The 25,255-nt window shown below is 48.0% G+C and overlaps 1 protein-coding gene across 3 annotated transcripts; it reads right to left on the bottom strand.

Annotated features, from left to right (window-relative positions):
* Positions 1 to 152: 152 nt before the first annotated feature.
* Positions 153 to 24,474, bottom strand: LOC147725936 (uncharacterized). Of its 3 annotated transcripts, none has more exons than XM_086960067.1 (3): positions 24,347 to 24,474; positions 15,974 to 16,097; positions 153 to 6,798 (listed from the first exon to the last, which is right to left on the bottom strand). In XM_086960067.1, exons 2-3 carry the CDS (start codon positions 16,056 to 16,058, stop codon positions 4,703 to 4,705), a joined length of 2,181 nt encoding a protein of 726 aa, XP_086816193.1. In that variant the 5' UTR covers positions 16,059 to 16,097; positions 24,347 to 24,474; the 3' UTR covers positions 153 to 4,702. The 3 variants fall into 3 exon arrangements, with proteins under 3 accessions (XP_086816193.1, XP_086816192.1, XP_086816191.1); XM_086960066.1 differs by having other exon boundaries at positions 23,683 to 24,474; XM_086960065.1 differs by lacking the exon at positions 24,347 to 24,474 and adding an exon at positions 23,434 to 24,233 and having other exon boundaries at positions 15,974 to 16,095.
* Between the last annotated feature and the right edge of the window lie 781 nt (positions 24,475 to 25,255).

The raw sequence follows: 25,255 nt of genomic DNA on the forward strand, positions 1-25,255 counted from the left end.
TAGTGTCTAGTGCGATTCTATAAAGCTTACGCGCCTCTCTAACATAGGCTACAGATCTTGGGACTTCATGCAAGACTGCTATTAGATGTGTGTGCTGTAGAACATTCCTTGTCAAACCAGCCCTATTTTTTGCTGTTGTATTTTTTGAATGGTTTCAGTAAAAGGTTGTTTGTCTCCTTGGTAGTCTCAATAAAGGAATCTAAGATTATTTCTGGTCGTTCAAATTCCCTCAAGCAGATTGTCACCTGGTCCAGGGCTCTAGACAGTATGCTTATCAGGAATTTTGGGGTCCAGCTTTTCCCACTTAAGTGAATACCCATTTGTTTTCCCCAGGGTTATAGGTATCGAGTACTCTTTGTTGATACTTATGGCCGATCCCTTTACTTGCAACTCAATAGAGATCGGATAATGATCCCCAAAAGCGAATTTTAGGGTCTCCCAGGATAGGTCTAACCCTCGGTATCGATGTGATAAGAGTGAAAAGTCGATCACCGAATTCACACCCCTTCCTGTGAAGGTTGGCTCAAAGCCTCTCCTTGTAGCACAGATTTCGTTTATAAAACCCAGGTCTAGCTCATAGATCACTTCATTGAGTTTATTCCCTATACCGCGGTAGATGAAATGGGACGAGTCACCAAAGTCGTTTCCCTTCAGAGGGCAAATGACCAGGTCGTTGCTAGTACAGATGGTGCAGTTAAAATCCCCTGTCCAGAGGAGTGCCAAATCACCTGTCCCTACCTTTTCTAGTGCACCTACACACTTCCTTAACCTGGAGAAGATGTTATTCCATTCATTACAGGGGTCGTTGTTATAGAAGTTAATTATGGCAAGTTTATTCACTCCTGGCCAACAATAGAACTTGGAAGAAGTCATCAGAGATATTTCGGGAGACTTTAATGCCAGCAGTGTTAGAAATGTATGTGCATAATCCACCTCTATTTCTTCCTCGGGTGCTGGGCCTCCCAGGGATGTTAAATGTTTGATATCCCAATAAGTGGATTTCATTAGTCAGCCATGTTTCCTGTATACACAGGATGCTATAATTATGAATGGCTTTTAGCCATTCAGGGTTATGCGCTTTGGTCTTCAGACCTGCCAAGTTCCATGATAATACGAATTGGCTGGGATGGGTATTCATTGCGCCATTGGTGATACTTCTCTTATAGACTTAAACTTAGCCTCTCGGCCCTTGCTAGTACCCTTTACTTGCATGTATATTGGTGGGGCCTCTGCACCTTTAAAAGCATTTTCCCAGGCCTGTACAAAGTCCTGTACCTTCCCTGCGTCTCCTTCAATTTTGAATTCTCCCCCCTCCCCGTGTGTTTGTGCCTGATGTTCCTCATTATTCTTTCTGCTATCATCTAATGATGACATAGAGGCAATACCCACCATTAAAGGGTCAGCCTCTTTGGTATGGATAAGTCAGTCCACCCTCTCCAGACCCATGAGTGGGGCAAAATGGTTTGTGGTTGGTATGTTGAAGACTAAGGGCATCCCTGGTCTATGGCACCGTTTTTGAATTCCGGAAGGTTCCCCCACCAAGGCTTTCGGGTAGAAATAGTTGACTTCTCTGACCCTTATACTACCCTCGTACCCACCCGGAAACCAGTCTTTAATAAAAGTGACTGCTCTATGGTCTCTAAAGTTTACGATGACTATGTCGCCAGGGGTTGTTTTAGGTCTCTTACCCAGCCATCCTGCTCGTCGGACATGGAGAATTTCTCCATTTAGGTTAGCGGGTAGTGGCCTATGTGTTCCCAGCCAGTGCATAGTCTTATTCTTTAGGATTTGATGGCTTTCAAACCTACCATCAGATATTTCAGGAACCCCTGTTAAAACAATGACGTAAGGTTCGGCCTCGGGGGGAAGATTAATTTGCCTACGTCTATCTGAGTTATGTTTTGTCGCCGACGGTGGAGGAATGGAGCCGTCGGCAGATGGTTGGGTGCTAGATGCAACCCTTTTCTCACTTTTGCTCTCGCAGGATTTTAGCTTTCCGCCACCCTGGGCCACTTTAGCTGTTGTTTTTGCGTGTTCCCCAGTTGGTTTGGAAGGTGGATGGCTTGGAAGATTATGGGTATGCTGGGTGATAGGTTTTACTGCTTTCTGGGCAGTAGCTGCTGAGGACGGTACGGACATTAAAGTGGGCATTGATGGATCTTTAGGTACAAGTTTGCTCTCTGCTATTGTCTGTTCTATGGTACCCAGTTGTTGCGCTATTCTCTTGAGTCTCTCGACTACAGGAAGTATTAATGATTTAATTAATTGCTCCAATGTGCCCATTATGTCAGCGTTAAGTAGTTCTTCAGTTGGGAGGATTGGAGGAATAACTATTTCAGGGGTTGTAGGTGTGTGGGGGACAGGACCTATTTTCTTCCCAAAATTGAGGTGAGTGTTCCTAGTCTTATTATTCTGAATACAAGCCCCCTTTTTCCTTCGTTTTTTGGTGGCTGGCCTTGAGTTCGGGAAGCGTTTAAAGGTGATTTTGGTTTTTAGACGGGCTCTACTTGAAGTACTAGTATATCTAGAAGTGCATCTAGTAAAGAGTTTTGGGCGGTTTCTACTTGCGGAGGTAAGGTGTCCAGGAGAATCTCTACATCAGGGTTAGGATTACCAAAGGACATTAAGTCACTTGTGGTTCGATCATTGGTTTCAACCGGTGGGGAGATTAAGTCTTGGAAGAGTAGTGGAATGCTGTCGTTGAGGGGCGCCTCATATCCCTCGCTCTCATGAATAGTGGCAGGAGGGGGTGAGGCAGCATGCTGTATACGTCCAAGGGATGATCGCTTATTTTTTATTAGTTCTACAGAGCGGCGTCTCTCAGATTGCCGCTCAGAAAGTGCAATTTCTCTATCGGTTACTGATGTGGGGCGAATAACAAAATTGTCGAGCGTACCTCGTTTGTCGCCTCCTGCCGTAGGAGGTTTCTCCTTGATAGGTGACATCCTCGGTGTAAGAACGATGGTGAAAAGGGGGTGGCCCGGCCCAGCCTCCTCTGGCCTCTGAGGGCCACAGAGGGCCCACCCTTTTCCCGGGCTTAGCCCCGGGCACTCCTGCGACGCGGATAGGAAGCTTGATTTATGGCGCCTCCGGGCGCGCGAGGTAACGTGACGCCGCACAGCCCTCTGGGGATGGTAGTCCTCCACTCGGCAGCCGCTTCGATGGAAATGCGGCGGCGGGAGGACTACCGGTCGGTGGGACCGCGGGGTAGCTCTTTTCTTGCGGCAGCAAACGGTGGCAGGATATCAGTAGGCTGGGTAGCAGGTGATTTTCAATGTTTATGCAAGAGGGCAGCCGGGTGGCAGGGGATCAAGTGTGGTTATCGCACCCACTTTAATTGTTGCTTCGAGCCTTTGGACCATAATGACAGAAACATTAGTGCAGAGGAGGACGCACAGTGGAACATTCCGCAATTGGAACCTTGTCCCATTAAAAAAATGGACAGAGGCTGCACTAAGTTAAAAGGGCTGTGTTTGGAAAGGGGACTGAGGGCAGTAGAAGAAGCCGCATACATTACATCTTCCTCAATGTAGAATTTTGGCCACCCCTCTTGGATATGAAGGTGCAGGGGTGGACTGAAAGCAACCATAACCCCTTGGTCTTACAACTGCAAGCTACAGGCTTTTTAAATCCAAATACCAGGGCAGTTGAATACGTAACAGCAGAGGCCCTGCTCACTAATGATATGAGGAGAGTTCAATGGGCTAAGATTATTGAAAATGAAGGTGCTCTGGAACAAATGAAGGAACTGGTTGCTTATTCGACCACCACCCTTCTTAACTGTGATTCCTAGGAGGACATTAATTAAATTATCCCCCAAGTTCACAATGACCCGTTCAAGCAACTGAATATTTTTTACATTAAAAGTAGCAAACTAAGGAAAAACTTTTGTGCTTAGGCGGCTTCTTGGTATAATAGTTCTTGCCGACAGGCTTATAAGATTTTATCCAGGGCTATTAGATCCAAAGTAGTGGGCAATATTAGAAAGGCTAGAGTAAGGTATAAGAAAGCCCAGCAACAAGCGAAGAAGGATTGGGATGAGAACCGCTGGCAAGACTTGGTCTCAGCCAGTAAGAAGAAAAACATGATCCAAATCTGGAAGCTTGCCAAATGGGGTACTAACTTTTTTATTTCTATTCTTGAGAGTTGAGACAAGATGGAATGGGTATGTTGATAAAATATCTGTCTAGACCCCGAGATAGATGAACACCTGCTGACCCTTTGCCTAAATCTGGTCCCCATTTTAGGGGCTGATAAAAGGAAACAATTGTCCTGTCATAGTTTTTGTGTTTTTAAGTACATCCCTTTTTCTATGCGCTTTTTAAATGTGCTTTTATCTTTTGTATTTACAACTTTGTCATTTTATGAAACAATGTTTTTAACTCATATGTAAATATATTTGTGATTTTTACATTAGCCTGGATGATTGTAGAACGCATATTATATCTGATGTCTTTTTAACTAATGATGTACTCAGTCTTTTATGATTTTGAAAATCGAAATAAAGACTTTATTGATGATAATGCAAGAATGGACAACATTTATTTGAAGCAAGAAATGTGATACACCAAATGTGAAGTTCCTGCTATCCAAATCCATTGAATGGAACAGATTCCACCCACCACCTCCAAATCAAACCTTAAGGGATTACCCATCACTTAAAGAGAACATTTTTGCTCTCTTAGACAAAGCTAAATATGTCTCAACCCAAGTTACTTGAATCTTCCACTGTGTTTGCCCCTGCATTTACAGCCTCACCAATTTGCTTCTTTTCAGCTGCTGACATGGGTGGGATAGCTGATCCCAGCTGGCAATTGATTGCATCAACTCTTGCTTCTATACTCATGTCAAAGTCTTGTTTTTTTGAAATCACCAAATCTTGGATTGATTTTTGTGCCTCTGCACAACCACTTTGTAACTTCTCTCGCTCGATCTGGAATGCAGGATTTGAGGGAGTCATGGTGAGAAATCTTCCTAATGCGCTCACGCGGTCCATCAAGTAGCGTTGTGACACCTCGCAGTAGGTAGACGAGATCATGTTGACTAAGTTGGCAATGTTGCTGGCTTTGAAGGCTTGGTTGTACAACATGTCCTTCACAAAGGCTTCAGAAGAATAATTGGGAATGTTCTGCACCGATTTGACGGACTGCACTAACTCATTGACATTTTTTCCTAGGCAGGAGTTAATGAGGTTGGATATCATCTGAAAGAAGCGGATCATCTTCTCCCACTGCTCCTTCACCTTCCCCAGGGCGTCCAAGCCTTTAATGAGCATATTTTTGGCTGTAACAAAATCAATTTCCTCCAGTTTGTGCCCCCTCATTTCAACTAGGATGGCTGTTAGTTTTTCATTTTCTTTTTTGACATTCTCAAAGGATTCCTTGTACATGTCCTGAACTTTTTTTAATTGAAGGTTGGCTTGTTCCACTCGTGCCTGTGCCATTTGTGCAGACTGAGTGCCGATGCCGACATGGCCTTGAGTGCTGGCTGCATTTGGTGGCTTTTGCTGCAAAGGCTGAGCATTAGTCGCTGTTTTACAATATGAATCAACTTTTAATGAGCTGCTAAACAGTGAATGTATCCTCTGAGCTATTGATTTCAATGTCTTGTCATCTGTATTGTGAGATAATGCAGCTCTCTCCAAGTCTTCACAAATAGCAACAGCAGATAGTAAAACAGCATCCATAAGTGTTTGTGCTTTACACTCAGCTTCATCCGCTACATCCTGTTTCAAAGACAATAACAGTCTTTTTACATAGTTTGTTGTCACTGCGTTCTCTCTCTCATCATAAACTATCTTTAGGTTAATAGTTGTGCCTGTACTATCCAAGACTTTTCGAAGGCCGTCTGTGATAGCTGTCATCTGATTGGACTTGGAGCAAATATTGTGGGTTGCCTGGGTGGACTTCACATCCCTTGTGTCAGCAGCAATAACACTACCAGCAGTACCAGCAGTCCCACTAGCAGGGCCACCTGGACCAAGAAACCTGTCTATAACTTTGTTTGTAGTTAAAGACAGTGCATCAAGAAGGCCACCCACAAAATTAGCACCCATGGTTTCCCACACAGAGGGCACTTTATCCAAAGCCTTCTTATAAGCATCTGATGCATCCTTTAGCTGAGTCTCAGTAGTCTTCTTGAATTCCTCTGCCATTTGCACAGATTTGTTTGAGGATGCTTCTCTTATGGTGAGCTGTTCCAGGGCAATCTTCACATCAGTCAGCTTCTTCTCATAGCCCTTCTTGGAGTTCAGACAAGCTTCAAGCACCTCCTGGACTAGATGAATGGTGTCACTAAAACTCGTCTCCACAGACTGAGCTAATGATATGCATTCATTGGACAAACTGAGAAAGGAGCTTAGGCGCTGTGGGAGAAGGGCATTAACACTTGCCGTGTTCTGGAACAGAATTAGGACTATTTGTTTAGCGGCACCAGGCATGGAACCTGTGAGGAGCCTGATCTGATCCATGTTTTTGTTTGCAATGCTGAAGGAAACCCAAGCTTTATTGCAGACCTGCATTAGGGTGGCAGAGAAGGACTCTGGGTATTTCATGTATTTGAAGCCATCTTTTGGTGGATTCAGGTTGATAGAGAAGTCGCCTCCAGCTGATGAAATGGCTGCCAGCTCTCCCAGAATGGCGATGGAGACGGGGGCGGGCACCAGGAACTCTTCCCAGTTGGCGTACGGTTTCATCATTAGCTCGGTTTCCAGCCTCACGTCCTCAGCTTTAGTGACACTCCTGACTGCATCATTGAGATTAGCAGCTGAAGATTTACAGTCCACTTCCCTCTTGAATCCTAGGGAAAACAGTTTAAAAAAATGTGATTAATTAGTGGCTGACCATTAAACTTGAAAGAATAAAATAAATAACACCAAACATCTGGAGGAAAATAAATCTTGGAGAGGTCAAATCAATCATTCTTTAAACCAAACATATGTAAACTGTAGCTCCTGCTGCTGAGCTAATCCCTCTCACAGAACCACACTTCACATGTGGGGCAGCAAATACAAGGTTCATCTTTTGTTTTCAAAAGTTCTTAGTTTGGGACAAATGTAACCTTTTCTCTAAACTATGTAGCAACAAGAATCCATGGGCAAATGAACAATGTACACGTTATTAAGTAACTTTTCATCTGACATGTAATAATGAGAAAATAGGTTGTGCAATCTCTTCCGGGTGACCCGAGTGCACATCCTGTTCAATGGCAGCTCCTGTTATGTTCCCGGAGGCCAGCCCCCGACGCCCCGGGCGTGAGGCTCGCTAGTCATGTGACTCCCTATAATAAAAAGAGGTCTCGCACGCACGCAGGCATTCTGAGGCGCCCAGACCGAACAGCAAAGTTATTCCCAGTGTCCGACTGAGTTTATTCTAGGGCCACGTGTTAGGCCTAGTTAGGATTAGATGCCCCGGAGTGTAGGTCCCAGATTGGTACCCCTAGGGCATTCATTTCCCCACCACAGGACACAACAATTGGCGACGAGGGTGGTTGCCGACCCCTCGCTCGAGGTGTGTGTGTGCCCACTTTCATGTGAGGCGGCTGCGAGCGTTGCCTATCGCTCGTGGTGCTCGTGCCTTGCTGTTCCACACACCCCTGCACAGCGCGCCTGGAGAGATGGCGACTTCCACCCCTGGCACTTTGGAGGTGAGCGGCGCTGCACAATGCTGTCCTGCTGCGCATCGAGGCCCGATTGGTCGTGTGCGGCCTTTCTCCCGCAGGACCCCCCCGTCCGGTGCCGCACCGAGATCAGTGGCGAGTGCGTGAAGCGCACCTCGGCCCGCCTGGCGCGACGTTCTGGGCGGCGACCAGTGCTGCCTGGCTGCTCGAGGGGACGTGGTGTCTGCCCGTCCCGAGGCGCTACATCGCCATCCGATTCCGGAGCGCCGGTCGCACGCGCTCCGCTGCCTTTGCTGAGGGGCACACCGCGGTCACTGTCCGCACTGCCGGTGGGCATCGACATGTCCGTGCAAGACCCCAGCCGTCAGCAACTTCCTCGGAGTGCCACATCGGACCTCACCTCGGCCGGCCACGGGCCTGATCAAGCGTGTCCTGGGCGATGGCTACCATTCCGCCCATTGAACCGTTTGTGGTGGAGGGTGCGCCCTTCACTCTCGCTCTGAAATGGAAGGAATGGGTGGACAGGCTCCTAATATTCTTTGAAGCCACAAAGGTCCACAAGGAACAGAAGCGTGCTATGGTCCTCCACCTTGGCGGCAAAGATATTCATTCCATTGCTTGGACCCTCACAGAGGCGACCCCCAAGACTCATCATACCCTGATTAACGCTCTCAATGCGCACTTTGAGCCCATGGCGAACCAGGACTACGAACGGTTCATCTTCCGACAAGCACGGCAACTGCCGGAAGAATCACTGGACGCATACCACACCAGACTTAAGAAACTGGCACTAACTTGTGGGTTCCAGGATGTAACGGAGGAAATCAGGGGACAGATAATACAGGGGTGCGCTTCTGCAAAATTGCGAGAGAGAATCCTGGAGGAATCGGGGAAGCCTCTGCCCGATGTCAGGACATCCCGCTCCGGATTTGTGGGAAGTTCAGAGCGGCAGTCCGCCATGGGGTCAAAGTCACAAGAGCCAACATCTTCGTGTCGGAAGAGGACCAAGGCATGCTCCTGAGCTGCAGAACAGCCGAAGACCTGGGGGTGGTCACATTTGCCTTTGGAGTACATGATGAGTCGGTGCAACAACTGATCATGGACTTTCCAGATCTATTTGAGGGAATTGGGTGTTTCAAAGGTCGTGAAATACATCTGCACGTGGACCCTACAGTGCAACCTGTTGCCTTGCGACACCGTCGCATTGCATTCCACCTTCGGCCGCTGGTGGAAGAAGAGCTGCACAAGCTGGAATCAGCCGGAATAATCGAGAAAGTATCAGGCCCCACCCCCTGGGTTTCGCCCATTGTGGTCACGCGGAAACCGAAAAAGCCGGGAGCAGTCCGGATCTGCGTGGATATGCGCCTCCCAAATGCTGCCATCAAACGGGAGCGCCATATCACCCCCACAATAGATGACTTAATCGGGGAAATGGCTGGAGCCTGCTGGTTTTCCAAACTTGACCTCCGTGCGGGATATCATCAGCCATCAGCTGGTGTTAGATAAGGAGTCAAGAAACATCACAACCTAGACTTAGTTTTGGGATCTCCAGTGCGGCTGAAGTTTTCCAAAATGTCATTCAGGAGCTGATCGCCGGCATACCTGGAGTGATAAATGTCAGCGATGACATCATGGTGCATGCCCGAACAATTCCAGAACACAATCACCGGCTGGCGCAAGTCTTCCGTAGGCTCCGCAATGCGGGGCTCACACTACACCGAGACAAGTGTGAATTCTTGCAGACCAAAATTGGTTTCTTTGGATATGTGTTCTCAGCTGATGGCGTCAACCCCGATCCTGACAAAGTCAAAGACATCAAAGATGCGCCACCACCCACGATGGTTACTGAAGTCAGGAGTTTTCTTGGCATGGTAAACTACTGCGGTCGCTTCATTAAGGATCTAGCCAACCTAACTCTCCCGCTGCGTGAGCTTACTAAGGACTCCACTCCATGGAGCTGGGGACCGGAGCAGGAGAAGGCATTTAAAGACATCAAGGGCTCCCTCTCCAGTAACACCACGCTGGCCTTCTTTGACCCGCGACACACCACACTAATCGCGGTAGATGCCGGGCCGGCAGGGCTGGGGGCTGTACTGATGCAAAGGCCAAGGGATGAAACAGACTGGACCCCAGTTGCCTTCGCCAGCTGGTCCCTTACGGACACTGAACAGAGATACTCACAGATTGAAAAAGAAGCCATTGCGATTCATTGGGGATGTAGACACTTCCACCTGTATGTCTATGGGAAGCCATTCACGGTGGTGACCGACCACAAGCCGCTGGTGGCTCTGTTCTCAGGGACTTCTTCGAAACCACCACCAAGAATAGAGAAATGGCTATTGCAACTGCAGGAATACAACTGCAACATCGAGTATCAACCGGGAGCGAAGAACCCGGCAGACTATTTATCGCGCCATCCCAGGCCCGCCACTCCGGAGGAGATGGATGAGGCGGAAGAAACAGAAGCGTATGTGAAGTGGGTGGTGGCCAGGTCATGCCCGCGCCCCATATCCCTGGAAGACGTGGTGAGCGCCACGGCCCAAGACGCCTGCATACAGCGGGTCAAGGACCTCCTTCGGACTGCCAACTGGCATAAAGCCAAGGAGAGCTGGAAGGCACTCACCCCGGAGGCTCAGAAGATTATGAAGAGCTTATACCATGTCAGGGATGAACTCAATGAAGACACGGCAGGATGTCTGCTGCGAGGGCATGGTCTAGTAATACCCACGGCTCTCACGGGACAAGTAATACAACTAGCACATGTAGGTCACCAGGGGATGGTCAAGACCAAGGCCCGGCTGCAAACCAAAGTATGGTTCCCCCTCATGGATGACATGGTGGAGAGCATGGTGAGGTCGTGCACTGCCTGCCAAGTCACGGGAGAAGCCTCCAGGGAAGCCCCCATCATTGTAGAGCCTCGACCACAAGGACCCTGGGAGCGGGTCAGTATGGATTTTGGCAGTCTCCCGGACGGAAGACACATGCTGGTGATGATAGATGACCATTCAAAGTACCCAGAAGTGGAAATAGTGACAAGCACCAGCGCAGACTGTGTGATCCCCAAAATGGAAAAGATTGTCGCCACTCATGGTGCCATGAAGGAACTTCGAACGGACAATGGACCACCATTCCAAGGGCAGGATTTGGCTACCTATATGTCATCTCTTGGGACCCGCCACCGGCGCATAACACCTCGGTGGCCTCAAGCCAATGGGGAAGCCGAGAGGTTCATGAGGAGGCTGAAAGTGTTTGTCCTAAGGTTAACTGAGACTGGTTGAAAATGTTTGAGTTTGGTTTTGCTGTGTTCTGGTTTTTCCTTATTTTAGGAGGAATGTTATGTTCCCGGAGGCCCGCCCCCGACGCCCCGGACGTGAGGCGCGCTAGTCATGTGACTCCCTATAATAAAAAGAGGTCTCGCACGCACGCAGGCATTCTGAGGCGCGCAGACCGAGCAGCAAAGTTATTCTCAGTGTCCGACTGAGTTTATTCTAGGGCCACGTGTTAGGCCTAGTTAGGATTAGATGCCCCGGAGTGTAGGTCCCAGATTGGTACCCCTAGGGCATAAAGGGAATATCAGGCATGCGTTATTGTAGCAGAGAAGGTGAGACGGTGCTCCTAGGAGATTGTAAACTACGAGGTAATCACCTTGTCAAAACCAGAATTGGCAAAGGCAATAGGGCTGGTGTTGGCCACCAACCTTCGGCAACTCTTATTTGTTTTGTCATGCTTTTGTAAAACTGTACTGTTTATGAAGCTCCTCGGCCTCCATCAATCTAAAACAAAAATGGTCTTGTCAGCAAATTGGACTCTAAACCCAGAGACAACACTAAAGTAATTATAACGCAAAAACAGAAAGACTGGTACTTAGGGAACTACCTTGCTTAAATAAACTGACACATGGCCATGTACTTTATGCTGTAGTGGGCTGATGCAAAATGCAAATAATGCAACCAACCAATGGCTGAAGAGAGGTGGCTGAACGCCCCTTTCCTTTAAGTAGGTATATTATACATACCATTTTAGTCAAATTAAAGAAGTTGAAGTTGAAGTGATTTGTAAAGCGCTCTGCTACCAAGCGGTTTCCTGGCGCTGGGGAGTTGGCACAACGGCGGAAGACACCAGCGAGTTACTGTGATGGGTAAGCTTGAGTGAAAAGGTGGGTTTTTAAGGCTTTACGAAAATCCAAATAGCTGGACCTGGATCTGATAGACAGAGGGAGGGCATTCCAAAAGCGGGGGGCAAGGGTAGAAAACCTCATGCCGCCTGCCTTCGTCTTCGTGAGAAATCAATATGAAGATACCAACTTAGGGGCCAATTAGGATCTAGAGTGGATCGCCACCGCCCGCATGGCGGTGGCGATTCGCCCGAGATCCTTCCTCGCCCGCCACCCATTTCCCACTGCCTAATTACTATGGCAGTGGACCGCGGCAGACGGAAAGACAATCTGCCGCTTTACCGCCCGGTCAGATTAAATTGAACAGGCGGAAAAGAGTTTAATATGGTGGTGATGTCTCTTAGACACCGCCAGCCATATTAGGATGGGGGCGGAAACATGCTTTTCTTCAGCAGCAATGCCAGGGATTGCTTGCGGGGGCCTGTTGCGGGCCCCCAGGGACTCTGGGGGGTGGGGGTGCACATGGGGGGACCTATGGTACCCCCCTGCAGTTCCATGCACAACATGGCAGGCACCGTGGGGTGCCTGCCATGTTGTGCATGGAAGTGCACGACATACCTTCCTGGCATTGTGGCGGACGTGCTAAGTACACCGCCCACCACAATGACAGGAATGCAGGATGCGCCCGCCACTGTGGCGAGTGCATCCTAATAGCCCCCACCGGACCCTGCCCTTATGGCGGGTGGTCCCATTTCCCGATAGTATGGCGGGCGAGTTTTGTCAGCCCACCATCCTAATGACCCCCTTAGTTTCTGGCTTGCAATTTCAAATTCCATCACAATTTTAGAAGTTTTCACGATTGTTTCTTTATGTATGTATATTGTATTGATTTGTTAATATTATTTAATTTTGTAAGCAGTCCGGGACCCCCTAATTAGTTATCCCGGACCCCGAGTTGTGCCAAGACTACAAGTTAAAAAAAACTATTTTCTGTCTACAGTCACAGATTCATTGATATGACAATGCAGGATGCTGATGCAAAATTTGCGGGGTGCAGTGACATAACAACATAAGTAACAGTAATCAGAAAGGTCCACCTCGAAGAGGGTCAGTGTGTATCTCCTGTTGACTATGGAATACACACACTTTGTTAAAATACACCTCACACACCAAAAGGGCCCTTGTAAATGTAAATGTATTTGAGCTTATATAGCGCACAGCTACCCACAAAGGGTTTCCCGGCGCTTGCTTAGGGAACCCGTCCTGGTATTCCCCTGTGAGATAACCCCGGCAGGATATCCACAAGGTGAAAGCCAGGCATCCCGCCGCGAGGGGCCGTTGTGGAGATTAAGCAAGCTATTGCCCAGAGTCGCAGAGTGTGAACCCGTGAGTCGAGAAGGCACCGGAGCGAGAATTATCGAGTCCGTGGAATTTTTGAGCCCAAGACCCGCCGAGGCGGGGAATTGAACCCTGGTCCAGGGCCGATCTCAGCTTCCCGGTCTGCCGCCTCTAACCCCTGAGCCACACTTCTCCACGTGACAATTTATATTTTAATACAGATCCTGTGATAGTCATTACTATCACGGAAGCCACGGACGGAGGAGGAAGCACAACGAGGCTGGGGGTTGATTGGACCCTCAAATACTCTTCGGTCTAGCGTTGGCTCATGGGGCACTGTTCCTCACCCTACTAAGCATACTACATCAGTATCTTAACATTAGCAAGGGATGTGTATTAAAATGTAAATTGTATATCTATACACATTGATCATTTCTACACTTTTTTTGTACATACACCCTATTGTGGTGAAACATTAGTGAGTGACAGGGGGATCTGACCCCGGTCCTGATGAAGGGGCATGGCGCCCCGAAACATGTTGACCCGCACAGGAAAGTAAGCCCATTAACCTGCTTATTCTTTCCGACACCACTTTTTTTAACAATACCAGCCAGTGCTTATTAAATAGTTTTTTCTATCACTAGGCCAGGTATTTTTTAAACATCACTTTTTCATCACCCCTGACCCCACTGACACTCACTCAAATTCACTCACATAGCACCCACATTTAAAAGGTGCTCCAGCGTAGTCGCTTGTCGCAGCACTGCCCCGTCCGGCAGCCGGGCGGGAAGACCCTGATGATGAAGCATGACACCAAGGGCCCTTTTGGTGTGTGAGGGGTATTTTAACAAAGTGTGTGTATTCCATAGTCAACAGGATACACACTGACCCTCTTCGAGGTGGACCTTTCTGATTACTGTTACTTTCGCAAGAGTAGGATGTGCCCACCTCGGTGCCACACAGCACCACCTCTTCCTCCCCCTTTGATTTCCCTTATAATAACAACATAAGTGCCATTACCAAAGATTGAGCACGCCAAATAGGGTGTGGGGGTCTGTTGAAGGAATGTATAAGTGTGTATTCTGCTGTAGTTTAGAGGATACAGAGAGTGTGTGTAAGTAAATAAGATTTTTATAGGTAAGACGTGTTTATATTGCTGAGTCTGCTTTTGTGATTTTACAGGCGTAAAATCGAATAGAGCTTGTTCTGAGCTGATCGGTGTGTAAGTTGATAAGTTATAATGCACTATCTGGACTTCATCAGCTCTGGATACAGTACTATCTTCTGCCTAGCATAGGGATGGGTTCAGTGAGAACAGAGTGCTGCACCAAGGTTGTGATTCCCATCAGGGAAATGCCCAATCAATGACTTTATACACATGGATGAACGCCGTGTCCTTAGATATGTCTATGGCTTTCTTCCCTCTTCGCTAACTGCCCAATCCATGACTTTACACACATTGATGGACGCTGTGTCCTTAGATATATGCATATTGCTTTCTTCCCTCTTCGCAACCTGCCCAATCCATGACTTTACTCACATGGATGAATGCTGTGTCCTTAGATATGCCTATGGCTTTCTTCCCTCTTCGCTGACTGCCCAATCCATGACTTTACACACATTGATGAACGCTGTGTCCTTAGATATGTCTATGGCTTTCTTCCCTCTTCGCTAACTGCCCAATCCATGACTTTACTCACATTGATGAACGCTGTGTCCTTAGACGTGCCTATGGCTTTCTTACCTCTTTGCTAAATGCCCAATCCATGACTTTACACACATGGATGAATGCTGTGTCCTTAGATATGCCTATGGCTTTCTTCCCTCTTCACTAACTGCCCAATCCATGACTTTACACACATGGATGAATGCTGTGTCCTTAGATATGCCTATGGCTTTCTTCCCTCTTCACTAACTGCCCAATCCATGACTTTACACACATGGATGAATGCTGTGTCCTTAGATATGTCTATGGCTTTCTTACCTCTTTGCTAAATGCCCAATCCATGACTTTACACACATGGATGAACTCTGTGTCCTTAGATATACATATGGCTTTCTTCCCTTTTCACTAACTGCCCAATCCGTGGCTTTACTCACATGGATGAATGCTGTGTCCTTAGATATGCCTTTAGCTTTCTTCCCTCTTTGCTAACTGCCCAATCCATGACTTTACTCACATGGATGACCGCTGCTCGGTTGCAAAGTGACACACATGGCTTTTGTCCCTTTCTAATAACTGGCTAAGTCAGGAATGTACACACATTGATGTGTGCCCCTCAATGACGACACATGTGACTTTAGTCCCTTCTTTATTTAACTGCCCAAACCATAACTTCAAACAGATGCTCTCTGTCCTCAGAGACACATATGACTGTTGTACTGTTTCATTACCGGCCCAAGCCATGACTTTACACGCATTGGCAAGCTCTGCTCTGAGCCTCTGGAACTACATTTAAAAGATAAGAATAATGACTAACGTGCACAGCTTTCTGCTGCATCCATTTATTCAAAACACATGTTCAAAACTGTTTCAAGAAAGTGAAATTTGAGTCTTCAAAACAACTTGCAGGAAAGTGGTGGTCCTGATGTGCAAACTCCTGTTTGTGTGTGTATCATAAGTGAAGCAGCTCAGTGAATAGGGTCTCCTCTGATCACCTCTAAATAAGGCCTAAGCCACGTCTAAGAGCACGAATACCAAGACGACATCACTAAAGCTGAGCGGCAGCATATCTGGGGTGTGGCAAAGTTTTGACCAAATATATGGTGCTTTTATTACTCTTTGTAAGGGTGGGATGGCCTTCACCCTCTTGCAGGGGGGTCTAATACTGTCATGATCACTGTCCCTGCATGAAGTCACTCTTTAAACTGAAGTACTTCAGGCTCCTGTGTCAGATCACTTACTGTAAATGGCAACTGGGCCAGAATAGGAGCTTTCCAGGATGCAAAGCGCGATGAGCAGCGAGTAAATCAGTATTCGGGGTCCCATGGAGGCAGGTTTCAGCGATTTGCTTGCCGGGTCTTTGTCCTGCATAGGAGGGCAGAGAAATCATTTAGCACTGATGTAAAAGACAGAGACAGCTAAATACCTGAAGCTGTGACAATCTAGAACAGCATTGTGGCTGAAAAAGACTCCATAGAAAGGTTGTGAGGTTTGCAGCAGTTTGTCTCTACCTCAACCTTTCTATGCTTGCACCTTTTCTCCCCCAGGAGCTCAAATGTCCAAACACACAGCCCCCTCCCCCATCACACTGAAGTGCTTAGGAAGTACAAGAGATGGAGAAGGTGTGTTACTCAGGGTGACAGAGGTTGGTATAGTAGTCCCATGCTGGGTGTGCTGCATCAGAAGAGTCTCTCTGTTGACAGACTCACCTCCATCCCCGGGTCCACACTGCCCCTGCTGTGACGGTCAGCAGTTCTGGAGCTGCAGTGTATGGCTATCTGCTTCAGTCTGTACTATGACATTGGAGTGGTGATAATAGACATGGCTCAGGTACCAGCAGTTGACCAATCCTGTCTTGAGATTCAGCTCTTTACTGACTCCATGTTCTCATGGAGATGCTTCTGCAAGAGACCCCCCTGTGATCCAGCTCATCACTAAACTGTTAATGGCTTTAAGGGAATCAACCACTATTCCCACATAACAAAAACAATACTAGGTGTCTAATATCCACTTGTTAGGTCGAGCCTCCGAGACAGTGCATGCTCTCTGGCTGCGCAAGATCGACTGTCCACTTACCAAGATTTTGCAGTGTCTTGAAAGCCCACCTCTGCTTGCTATAGGGTGGCTTTATCATCACTCTCATTTGCTTGCTTCTTATTGGATGACTTGCATTGTCCATCTTGCCTTTGTCCTTCCCTTGTAGCATAACCTCTTTACATGAATCCTTCTACTGCTAGGTTTCAGGGAACAATTATTTTGCTGAAGCACTCCATAAGAGTGCTTTTGTTTTCCAGCTCTCTTCACCATGTCCTTGTCTCCTTTCCTCTTTCTTATTTTTCTTTCTTTAGTCTGTCTGCTTTTCCTCCCTCCACCGGCTTCTCATTTCTTTTTTATTAAACAATAAGCATTACACAAATGCAGCTGTCTGTTTCTACCCCTCTCATTTTACTCTCTTGCCTGTGTACTGCTCTTTCCCCAGCGCTACACTTTCCCATTCTTGCATTTTTCAGTGTTGCCTTCTCTCACCTGTGTGCTTCTGTGGTGTTCTCTCCCCTACCCTAGGTGTGCTGCTTTTCCCTCACCCACACACTCCTCCATATTACCCACAAGCCCAAGGACCTCTGTACTCATTCCGCTGGTGAGTGCGTGTGCTCTCATGCATGTGTCATTGCGCCTTTACTGTTTTTTTTTATTTTGAGGTACAGCATCATCAGAAGCAATTGGCTGAGCCAATAAGCTCCAAAGGCGAGGCACGCTGGCTTTGCTGTGGCAGCGGCTCTCTGCCGTCTAACAAGTAGGCCGTATAGTAGGGTATGACAGCCCCTGGAGCGGCCACAACTATCTCTCTTTATTGTGGACAAATCATTCAAATGCGCAGACAAAGTTTTTTCGGCTGTCTGCACCAATCCATAGTCAGGACCTGTCGCGATAGAGTGAGTGAAGGGCAGAGCCCGCTCCTGTGTGTGCAGCTCTGGTAGGAAGGGCTGAAGCCTTGCGGGGCAGCCATTGGGTGGCAGGCGCCACCATGGTTCAGTGGGGTGGGGAGGGTATTTGAGAGTCAGTAGACTCTCCCCCCTGCACTCAAGCAGGTCTAGAGCTTGTGAGGTCACATTGACATCCACAGGCCATGCCTCTGTTCCTGGGTGGGATGCAGACGTGGAACATCTGCCTTCATTCTGAAGTGTGCCTGCACGAGGGTGAGGAGATGTTAATCCGACACAGATTCCAGGACGCCCCTCCATTGATGAGGGGTGCACTGCAATCTTCACCTATTACACCCCTACTTTATCTGAGACATAATGGACATATATGCAATATGTAATTTCAATGATAATATTAGAATTATCACCAGACAGCTACAGCTGTGTGGAGCCAGATGTAGACAGTAACAGAGTGCCTGCCTCTTCTTAGGATATCTGTACTAGTCATTTGGGGACAGTGTTCTCTGTTCAAAGGGGCAGGGTACACTAGAAGACAATAGTTACCGCCACAGCACTTCGTTAACTAGCCACCATTGATAGAAGCATCGTGCAAGTGTGTGCTATTGTGGGACAAGAAAATAGAGGGTTGCTCTGGTCACGAGCTCTGCAGGTGGCATTAGGATGTTGGTTGCCATTCCGTAAAAGTAAACACAATCTGCACACATGCACTTTGCACACAATGCATTGTGACTTGGTGAACCAACCTATGTGCTAGTAGGTCATTCCACAAAATACAGACCCATAGTGGGTCGCAATTCAACCTACATCATTAATATTGATGAGGTAGGTTGCAAATTACAACTCACAACGCAGTCAGATCTAACATTGTTTTTAAATAAAGCAATATTTTTTATTTAAATGCAGCTCGCTTTCCTGAAAAGATAATTGACAGCAATAAAAAAGTGTCTCAAATATTGTAAGGCGTGAGCAGTTATCCCATGGACCAATGCCAGCTACTAAAAGAAATAGTTTTCAACATCCCCAGTGTGACAGGACCTCTTCTCAATTGCAAATGGTTAATGTGCTCTGCCGGCCCCGCTGACTGACTTGGTGGTTTGTAGACCACGCGTGTGCTGCAGCGCTGCTGACAAGCGCTTTTCATTCTCTTTTATTTCTCTCAGCTGATGCTGAGCAGTAGCCCTCTTGGCATTTTAATTCTTGGTAGCTCTGAAGCTGATCACTAGCTTCGGCGCTCATGTTTTAATGTTTGCTGATCGCGCTTAGGCTGATAGCGCTTGCGTTCCTGTTGTGACGCCTATCTCCCTACCGCTACTCACCCGCTCCTGACCCCGGTCCGCCTCGGCTGTGTGCCGTTTGCTGCGGAGGGTCCCTGCAAGAGCGCCACTTCCGCTTTCTGGCACTTCCGCCCTGCCTCCAGACCGCGCAGGTGAGCGGTCTAGTGTCTCACGTTGGACGGCTTAAATGGCCCTCTGGAGGAAGCGCAGCGGACGAGCGCAGCGGGAGCGCCGACTTCGCGCCGAAGTCGCGCATAAGTCGAGCCCGTCTGCGCCCGTCCGCGGCCGACCGAGGCCAGGGGCCAGGCATGCTGCTCAACGTCTGGTGTATTCCTCTCAGGCCCTTCGTGCCTTTTCCCATCATGTCCTTCTTGCTCCCCGTACTATAGCTACCATCCGAGATAACAACATTCTATCCTCTCCCCCGCTTATAATTCCTTCCTCACCTTCCCTTCCCATCTCCTCACCTCCCTCTGCTGCATCTCGGCTGACTCCGCCCAGTCCTAGTAGTAGTGACCCTCTCACACTACTCTATCTTAATACTCGTTCTCTCCCTAAACATCAGCTAAATATATTCCAACTCCTAGATGGAGGTCTTATCGACATTTTACTCCTCACGGAAACGTGGTTAAATGCCGACTCTCACCCTGACATCTTGGCCGCCGTCCCTGCAGGCTACTATATTCTCCACTCTGATAGAAACCCCGGCAGACCCGGCGGCGGAGTCGCTGCTATCATTCGCTCTCACTTACAGTTCACTACCCTTTCCACCCCACCCATAGCTAATACGGACACCCTTACACTGAAATTTACCTCTCCCAATTCCTCATTTATTTGTATATTAGTTTACCGCCCCCCTGGCAACTCGCCTCTCTTCCCATCCTTATTCAGTAGTATGATCTCGCAAATTGCCATCAATTCCGCTCGGGTTTTGGTGGCGGGCGACTTCAACTACTGGCCCTCAGACCCCCAGGAATCCTCCCTTTCCCGTGAGTTCACCGACTCACTGCTAGGTTTAAATTTTTCCAAACACATTCTCGTGGCCACACACAACAAAGGCCACACATTAGATCAGATCTGGTCCACTAACCTCGACATCCCTTCTCCCTTGGTCTACCCTTGCCCCTGGTCTGATCACTTTTTTATTTCGTTCTCCTTGCACTTACTCTTGCCTACCCGTCCTCCGATCCCCCATAACCTTCAGGTTCGAAACTGGAAACATGCTGACATTCCCCATTTCCACTCTATTCTTGCTTCATCATCCCCCCCTGACTATCTTGACTTGGACTCCCAAGCTACCTCTCTTGATCAATGGCTGTCCTCTGCCTGCGACGTTGTTGCCCCCATCAAAACTGTTAAGTCCAAACGCCCCCACGACGCTCAGCGCTGGTTTACTTCCACTCTTAAGGCGGACAAACTCCGCCTCAGACAGGCTGAGCGCCGCTGGCGGCGGAACTATGACCCTTTACTCCAAGTCACGTACTCCGACTTACTAAAGGCTTATAAACGGTCGATTATCTCGGCCAAATTATCCTATTTTTCTCAGAAGGTCTTGACCTCGGCATCCAAGACCAAAGAAATTTTTTCTATTGTAGCCGAGCTCTCCCTTCCTGATCGGGTCACCCCTCAGCCCCTTCCCACACAAGCCTTGTGTAACTCTCTTAACTCTTTTTTTTCTGACAAAATTTCCGCAATCAAAAATAACATTCCCCTCTCTACTCTGCCCCATGATTCTGTTCTCCCTCCCCCGAATCCCCACTTGTTTTCTAAATTTCCCCCCATCTCCCTGGATACTTTTCTCTCATTGCTTCAGACAGTGAGCTCCGGCTCGCCTAACGATTGCTGCCCCACGTCCATCTTAAGAGCGGCTTTCGCGGCCTGCCCCGGTCCTCCTCTTGATCTCTTAAATCAATCTCTTCTGTCAGGCTCTGTCCCTAATGCTTTTAAAAGCGCTGTGGTGGTCCCCATTTTAAAAAAACCGGGTCTTGACCCTTCCACGTTAGCCAATTACCGCCCCATCTCCCTCCTTCCTTACTTAGGAAAGGTCTTAGAGACCTATGTCACCCGCTGCCTCAGTGCTTTTATCGAGGAAACTCATTTCCTCGACGACCGACAGGCGGGGTTTAGACCAGCCCACTCCACCGAGGCAGTTGTGGTGGCAGTCATGGACACACTGAAACAGGGAGCTGACAGGAATCTGTCCCAGGCCCTTGTACTTTTAGACCTCTCAGCCGCCTTCGACACGGTCGACCATGGTATCTTGGTCGACCGTGTCAGAAACGCTGGCATTTCTGGCTTGGCCCTGTCATGGGTGGTATCTTTTCTTCATTCTCGTTTTCAATCTGTCCGGCTTTCTCTCTTTTCTGCCCCTCTATCCTCTCTTTCCTGTGGTGTCCCCCAGGGTTCTGCTTTATCCCCGCTTCTGTTTAACCTCTACATGCAGCCCCTTCTTGTCTCCCTTCGTCAGTTTTCACTTACTGCTTTTAACTATGCTGATGATCTGCAGCTTATTTTCCCTCTCAATCCCTCTCCCTCTTCTTGTTCTAATTTTCAAAATGCCATGCTCTTCATTTATGAGTGGATGAACCTTAGTCAACTTAAGCTCAACCCTAGTAAAACGGAGCTGGTGGTGACCGGTGGTCCTCTTACTCCCTGGTCTCCCAACTTCTGGCCTGTAGCTTTGGGTTCCCCTCCTTGTCCAGTGAACTCAGTGAAGAGCTTGGGGGTGACTATTTCTAGTGACCTCTCAATGCGGCCTCACATTAACACCGTCACGTCGGCCTGTTTTTTCCACCTCCGCCGTATCGGGAAGATTCGCAGGTTTCTATCTCAAGAGGCCCTTATTCTTGTCATCCTGGCCCTCATCACCTCACGTCTAGACTATGCCAACTGTTTATACGTGGGGGTCCCTGCCTGCCATCTTTCCCGACTTCAACTGGTCCAGAATCAGGCAGCCAGACTTATTTTTCGGCAGCCTAAATATCAGCATGTTACCCCTTTGCTGAAAACTTTACACTGGCTCCCTGTTGCACAGCGGTGTGTTTTCAAAATGGCCTGCATCATTTTCAAATCCCTGTTCTCACGCTCTCCTGCCTTCATCTCTTCTTGTTTACTTGCCTATGTCCCTTCCCGTCACCTCAGATCCTCAGCTCACAACCTCCTGATTACCCCTAGATTTAACCGCAAGAAACATGGAGGAGCTTGCTTCTCCTTTCTTGCTCCGGCCAACTGGAATTCCCTCCCTCTTGCCATTCGTCTGTCTACCGACTATCGTTGCTTTCGCAACTCTTTAAAAACTCATCTGTTTCGTTTGGCGCATGCCTAGCTGCCCGGCCCCTGAATGTTCTCCATCTACCCGGTCTTGAGCGCCAAGAAACCAATTGGTGTATGTGCGCGGTACCAAATCCTTTTTAATAATAATTTTAATAATAATAAATATTGGTAAAATAGAAGGATCATATTTATCAAGGTTTTGTGTCTCCCTTGCGGCATGAAAGCAAATTCATGGCAACACAAATCGTAGATGTGATTTCCCAAGCCACACAAGACTGTAGTAACGCAAGCCTGCACAAGTAGCTGCCTTACGTTACTCTGCTCCAGGTGGACATTCCAGGGTGGAGTGTGGGACTCTGGCTTTCACCCAGTTTACCATGAGTGGTGGACCTTGGAATGCATGAACATGCCACACCTTCCCAGGGGAGGCGGAACAAGGAGAAATATTTGTATTTCTTCTATTTTGTTCCTCTTCCACATGTGCTGCATTCTGCAAAGGAGTGTTTCTGTGCAGCAGGCGTCCCTTGATGCAGAAAATCAATCCTGCCTGCATTGGCACGAGGCAGCCAAAGTGCGCCAGTGCAAGGCGAAAGCAGGACTGCGACGGGTCTTGATAGACATGGCGCATGCTTGCCCTCTCCCTTTCACACAGCGCAGCAAGGCGTCTTGCTGCGGTGCATGAATTAATGGTCATTATGGCCCTCAATGTTTGCGGATGGATTAATACCCACCAGCATAAACCTGTGTTTAGAAGGAATGCCCCTTGCAAATACCAGCTCGGTGTGGTTTCCTAAACCTGTTCAATGACTCAGAAAAGCTTTACCGAATCGTTATATGGGCTTGGATCATTTGAAACCCCTTTGAGATCTGGCCCTAAGCAATACAAGTCTAAAACCCATGATGGGAGTGCTAGAGGGGGATACTATGCTTATTTAATGGAAGCACTTATGTTGGAGAAACGCCTCCGTTGAACTGTGTGTGCCCTTTGAAAAGGATCACAGGTTTGCAAGTTCCCTCTTCTTTTCTTGCAGAAGATGTTTTTCCCCACTAAAAAGAAGGGGTTGCAGTTCTCAAAACATTTGTTGCCAATAAAAGTCCTTCTGTTGCTGACGATTTCTCACACAAAGTAACATTTTGCAGAGATGTCCTGCTAAGACATTTGTATTTGTATCTATTCAAACTTCACAAAGTTGCCAAGAGAATAACCTTCTCTCCTTCTGGCTGATTACTGGAGGTCAGGTCACTGCGCAGGTGGATTTCCTAAGCTCAGATGGGCTCTCCCACACTCAGTGAGTGATGGTGTCAGCTCTCACCTCTGCCTGCTGCTCTCTTCTTCCAGCTCAGGAGGGATCTCCCACACTCAGTGAGTGAAGGTGTCAGCTCTCACCTCTGCCTGCTGCTCTCTTCTTCCAGCTCAGGAGGGATCTCCCACACTCAGTGAGTGATGGTGTTAGCTCTCACCTCTGCCTGCTGCTCTCTTCTTCCAGCTCAGGAGGGATCTCCCACACTCAGTGAGTGAAGGTGTCAGCTCTCACTCTGCCTGCTGCTCTCTTCTGTCCGCTCAGGTGGGATCTCTCCCACTCAGTGAGCGATGGTGTCAGCTCTCACCTCTGCCTGCTGCTCTCTTCTTCCAGCTCAGGAGGGATCTCCCACACTCAGTGAGTGATGGTGTCTGCTCTCACCTCTGCCTGCTGCTCTCTTCTGTCAGCTCAGGAGGGATCTCCCGCGCTCAGTGAGTGATGGTGTCTGCTCTCACCTCTGCCTGCTGCTCTCTTCTTCCAGCTCAGGAGGGATCTCCCACACTCAGTGAGTGATGGTGTCTGCTCTCACCTCTGCCTGCTGCTCTCTTCTTCCAGCTCAGGAGGGATCTCCCACACTCAGTGAGTGATGGTGTCTGCTCTCACCTCTGCCTGCTGCTCTCTTCTTCCAGCTCAGGAGGGATCTCCCACACTCAGTGAGTGAAGGTGTCAGCTCTCACTCTGCCTGCTGCTCTCTTCTGTCCGCTCAGGTGGGATCTCTCCCACTCAGTGAGCGATGGTGTCAGCTCTCACCTCTGCCTGCTGCTCTCTTACTACACCTCAGGTGGGATCTCCCACACTCAGTGAGTTATGGTGTCAGCTCTCACCTCTGCCTGCTGCTCTCTTCTTCCAGCTCAGGAGGGATCTCCCACACTCAGTGAGTGATGGTGTCAGCTCTCACCTCTTCCTGCTGCTGTCTTCCCTCACCTCCGGTGGGATGTCCCACTCAGTAAGTGATGGTGGAGTGGAGATGTTTGTAGATATAGAATCTGCAATGCAAATTAGGAGGAAGCTTTCGAGGTAAAACTCTTTCCACAGAAGCAATGCCAACAATCACCAGCAGGAATTTTTCGTCCAGTAACTATTAACCAGATGGCAAATATTGCGCATTTTACTGCCATTAGGAGTGACATTCAGAGCCCCACCTGAGCATTAAATCGTACTCCACCTTCCTAATAATAAGTGTACTTCCTAGACAAAGCATTTAATGGTGCACATGTAGGCACCCAGGCTCATGCTACATGCACCCTACTGAAGGACAGTGTGAGCCAGGCCAGTACATGGACACATTTCTGGGAGCCTGGAGTGTCTAAGCATGCTTCTGAAATGTGACATAACAGCCCTAAAATAAATTCAACTACTGACTTGGCTAACATTATTCACTTTAATTGTATTCAGTACAAAAGTGCAGAGGAGGACCACATTATGTTGCAGGCTTGACTAAATCATGTAGCAAGACAAGGCAAAGTTTTAAAGATTAAACCGTGACATTCAGAGATTAAAGATAGAAGTTGTAATATCTTTTTCAGTTAAAGGACCTAGAGAATTGCCTTATCAGGTATTTTATAAATCATCAGTGTTTATGTTTTACTCTGAGAAATGATTTAGTATAATCTGTTCAATTACAGTACTTTCACAGAATGGTATAGCCGTATTAAAATGTTGCAAGTACGACCCACATTTGCAAAAAACACAGCAATTGGATTTGGGTAGAGAAACTGATGGGTTTACATGTA

This window comes from Lissotriton vulgaris, chromosome 3_1, assembly GCF_964263255.1.
Source record: "Lissotriton vulgaris chromosome 3_1, aLisVul1.2, whole genome shotgun sequence".
NCBI lineage: Eukaryota > Metazoa > Chordata > Amphibia > Caudata > Salamandridae > Lissotriton > Lissotriton vulgaris.

Excerpts from the sequence above, each read along its gene's own strand:
- LOC147725936 (XM_086960067.1), bottom strand. The coding sequence starts at position 16,058 with ATGGGACCCCGAATACTGATTTACTCGCTGCTCATCGCGCTTTGCATC. Across the intron at positions 6,799-15,973 it reads TGGCCCAGTTGCCATTTACA|GATTCAAGAGGGAAGTGGAC; the intron begins GTAAGTGATCTG and ends TGTTTTCCCTAG.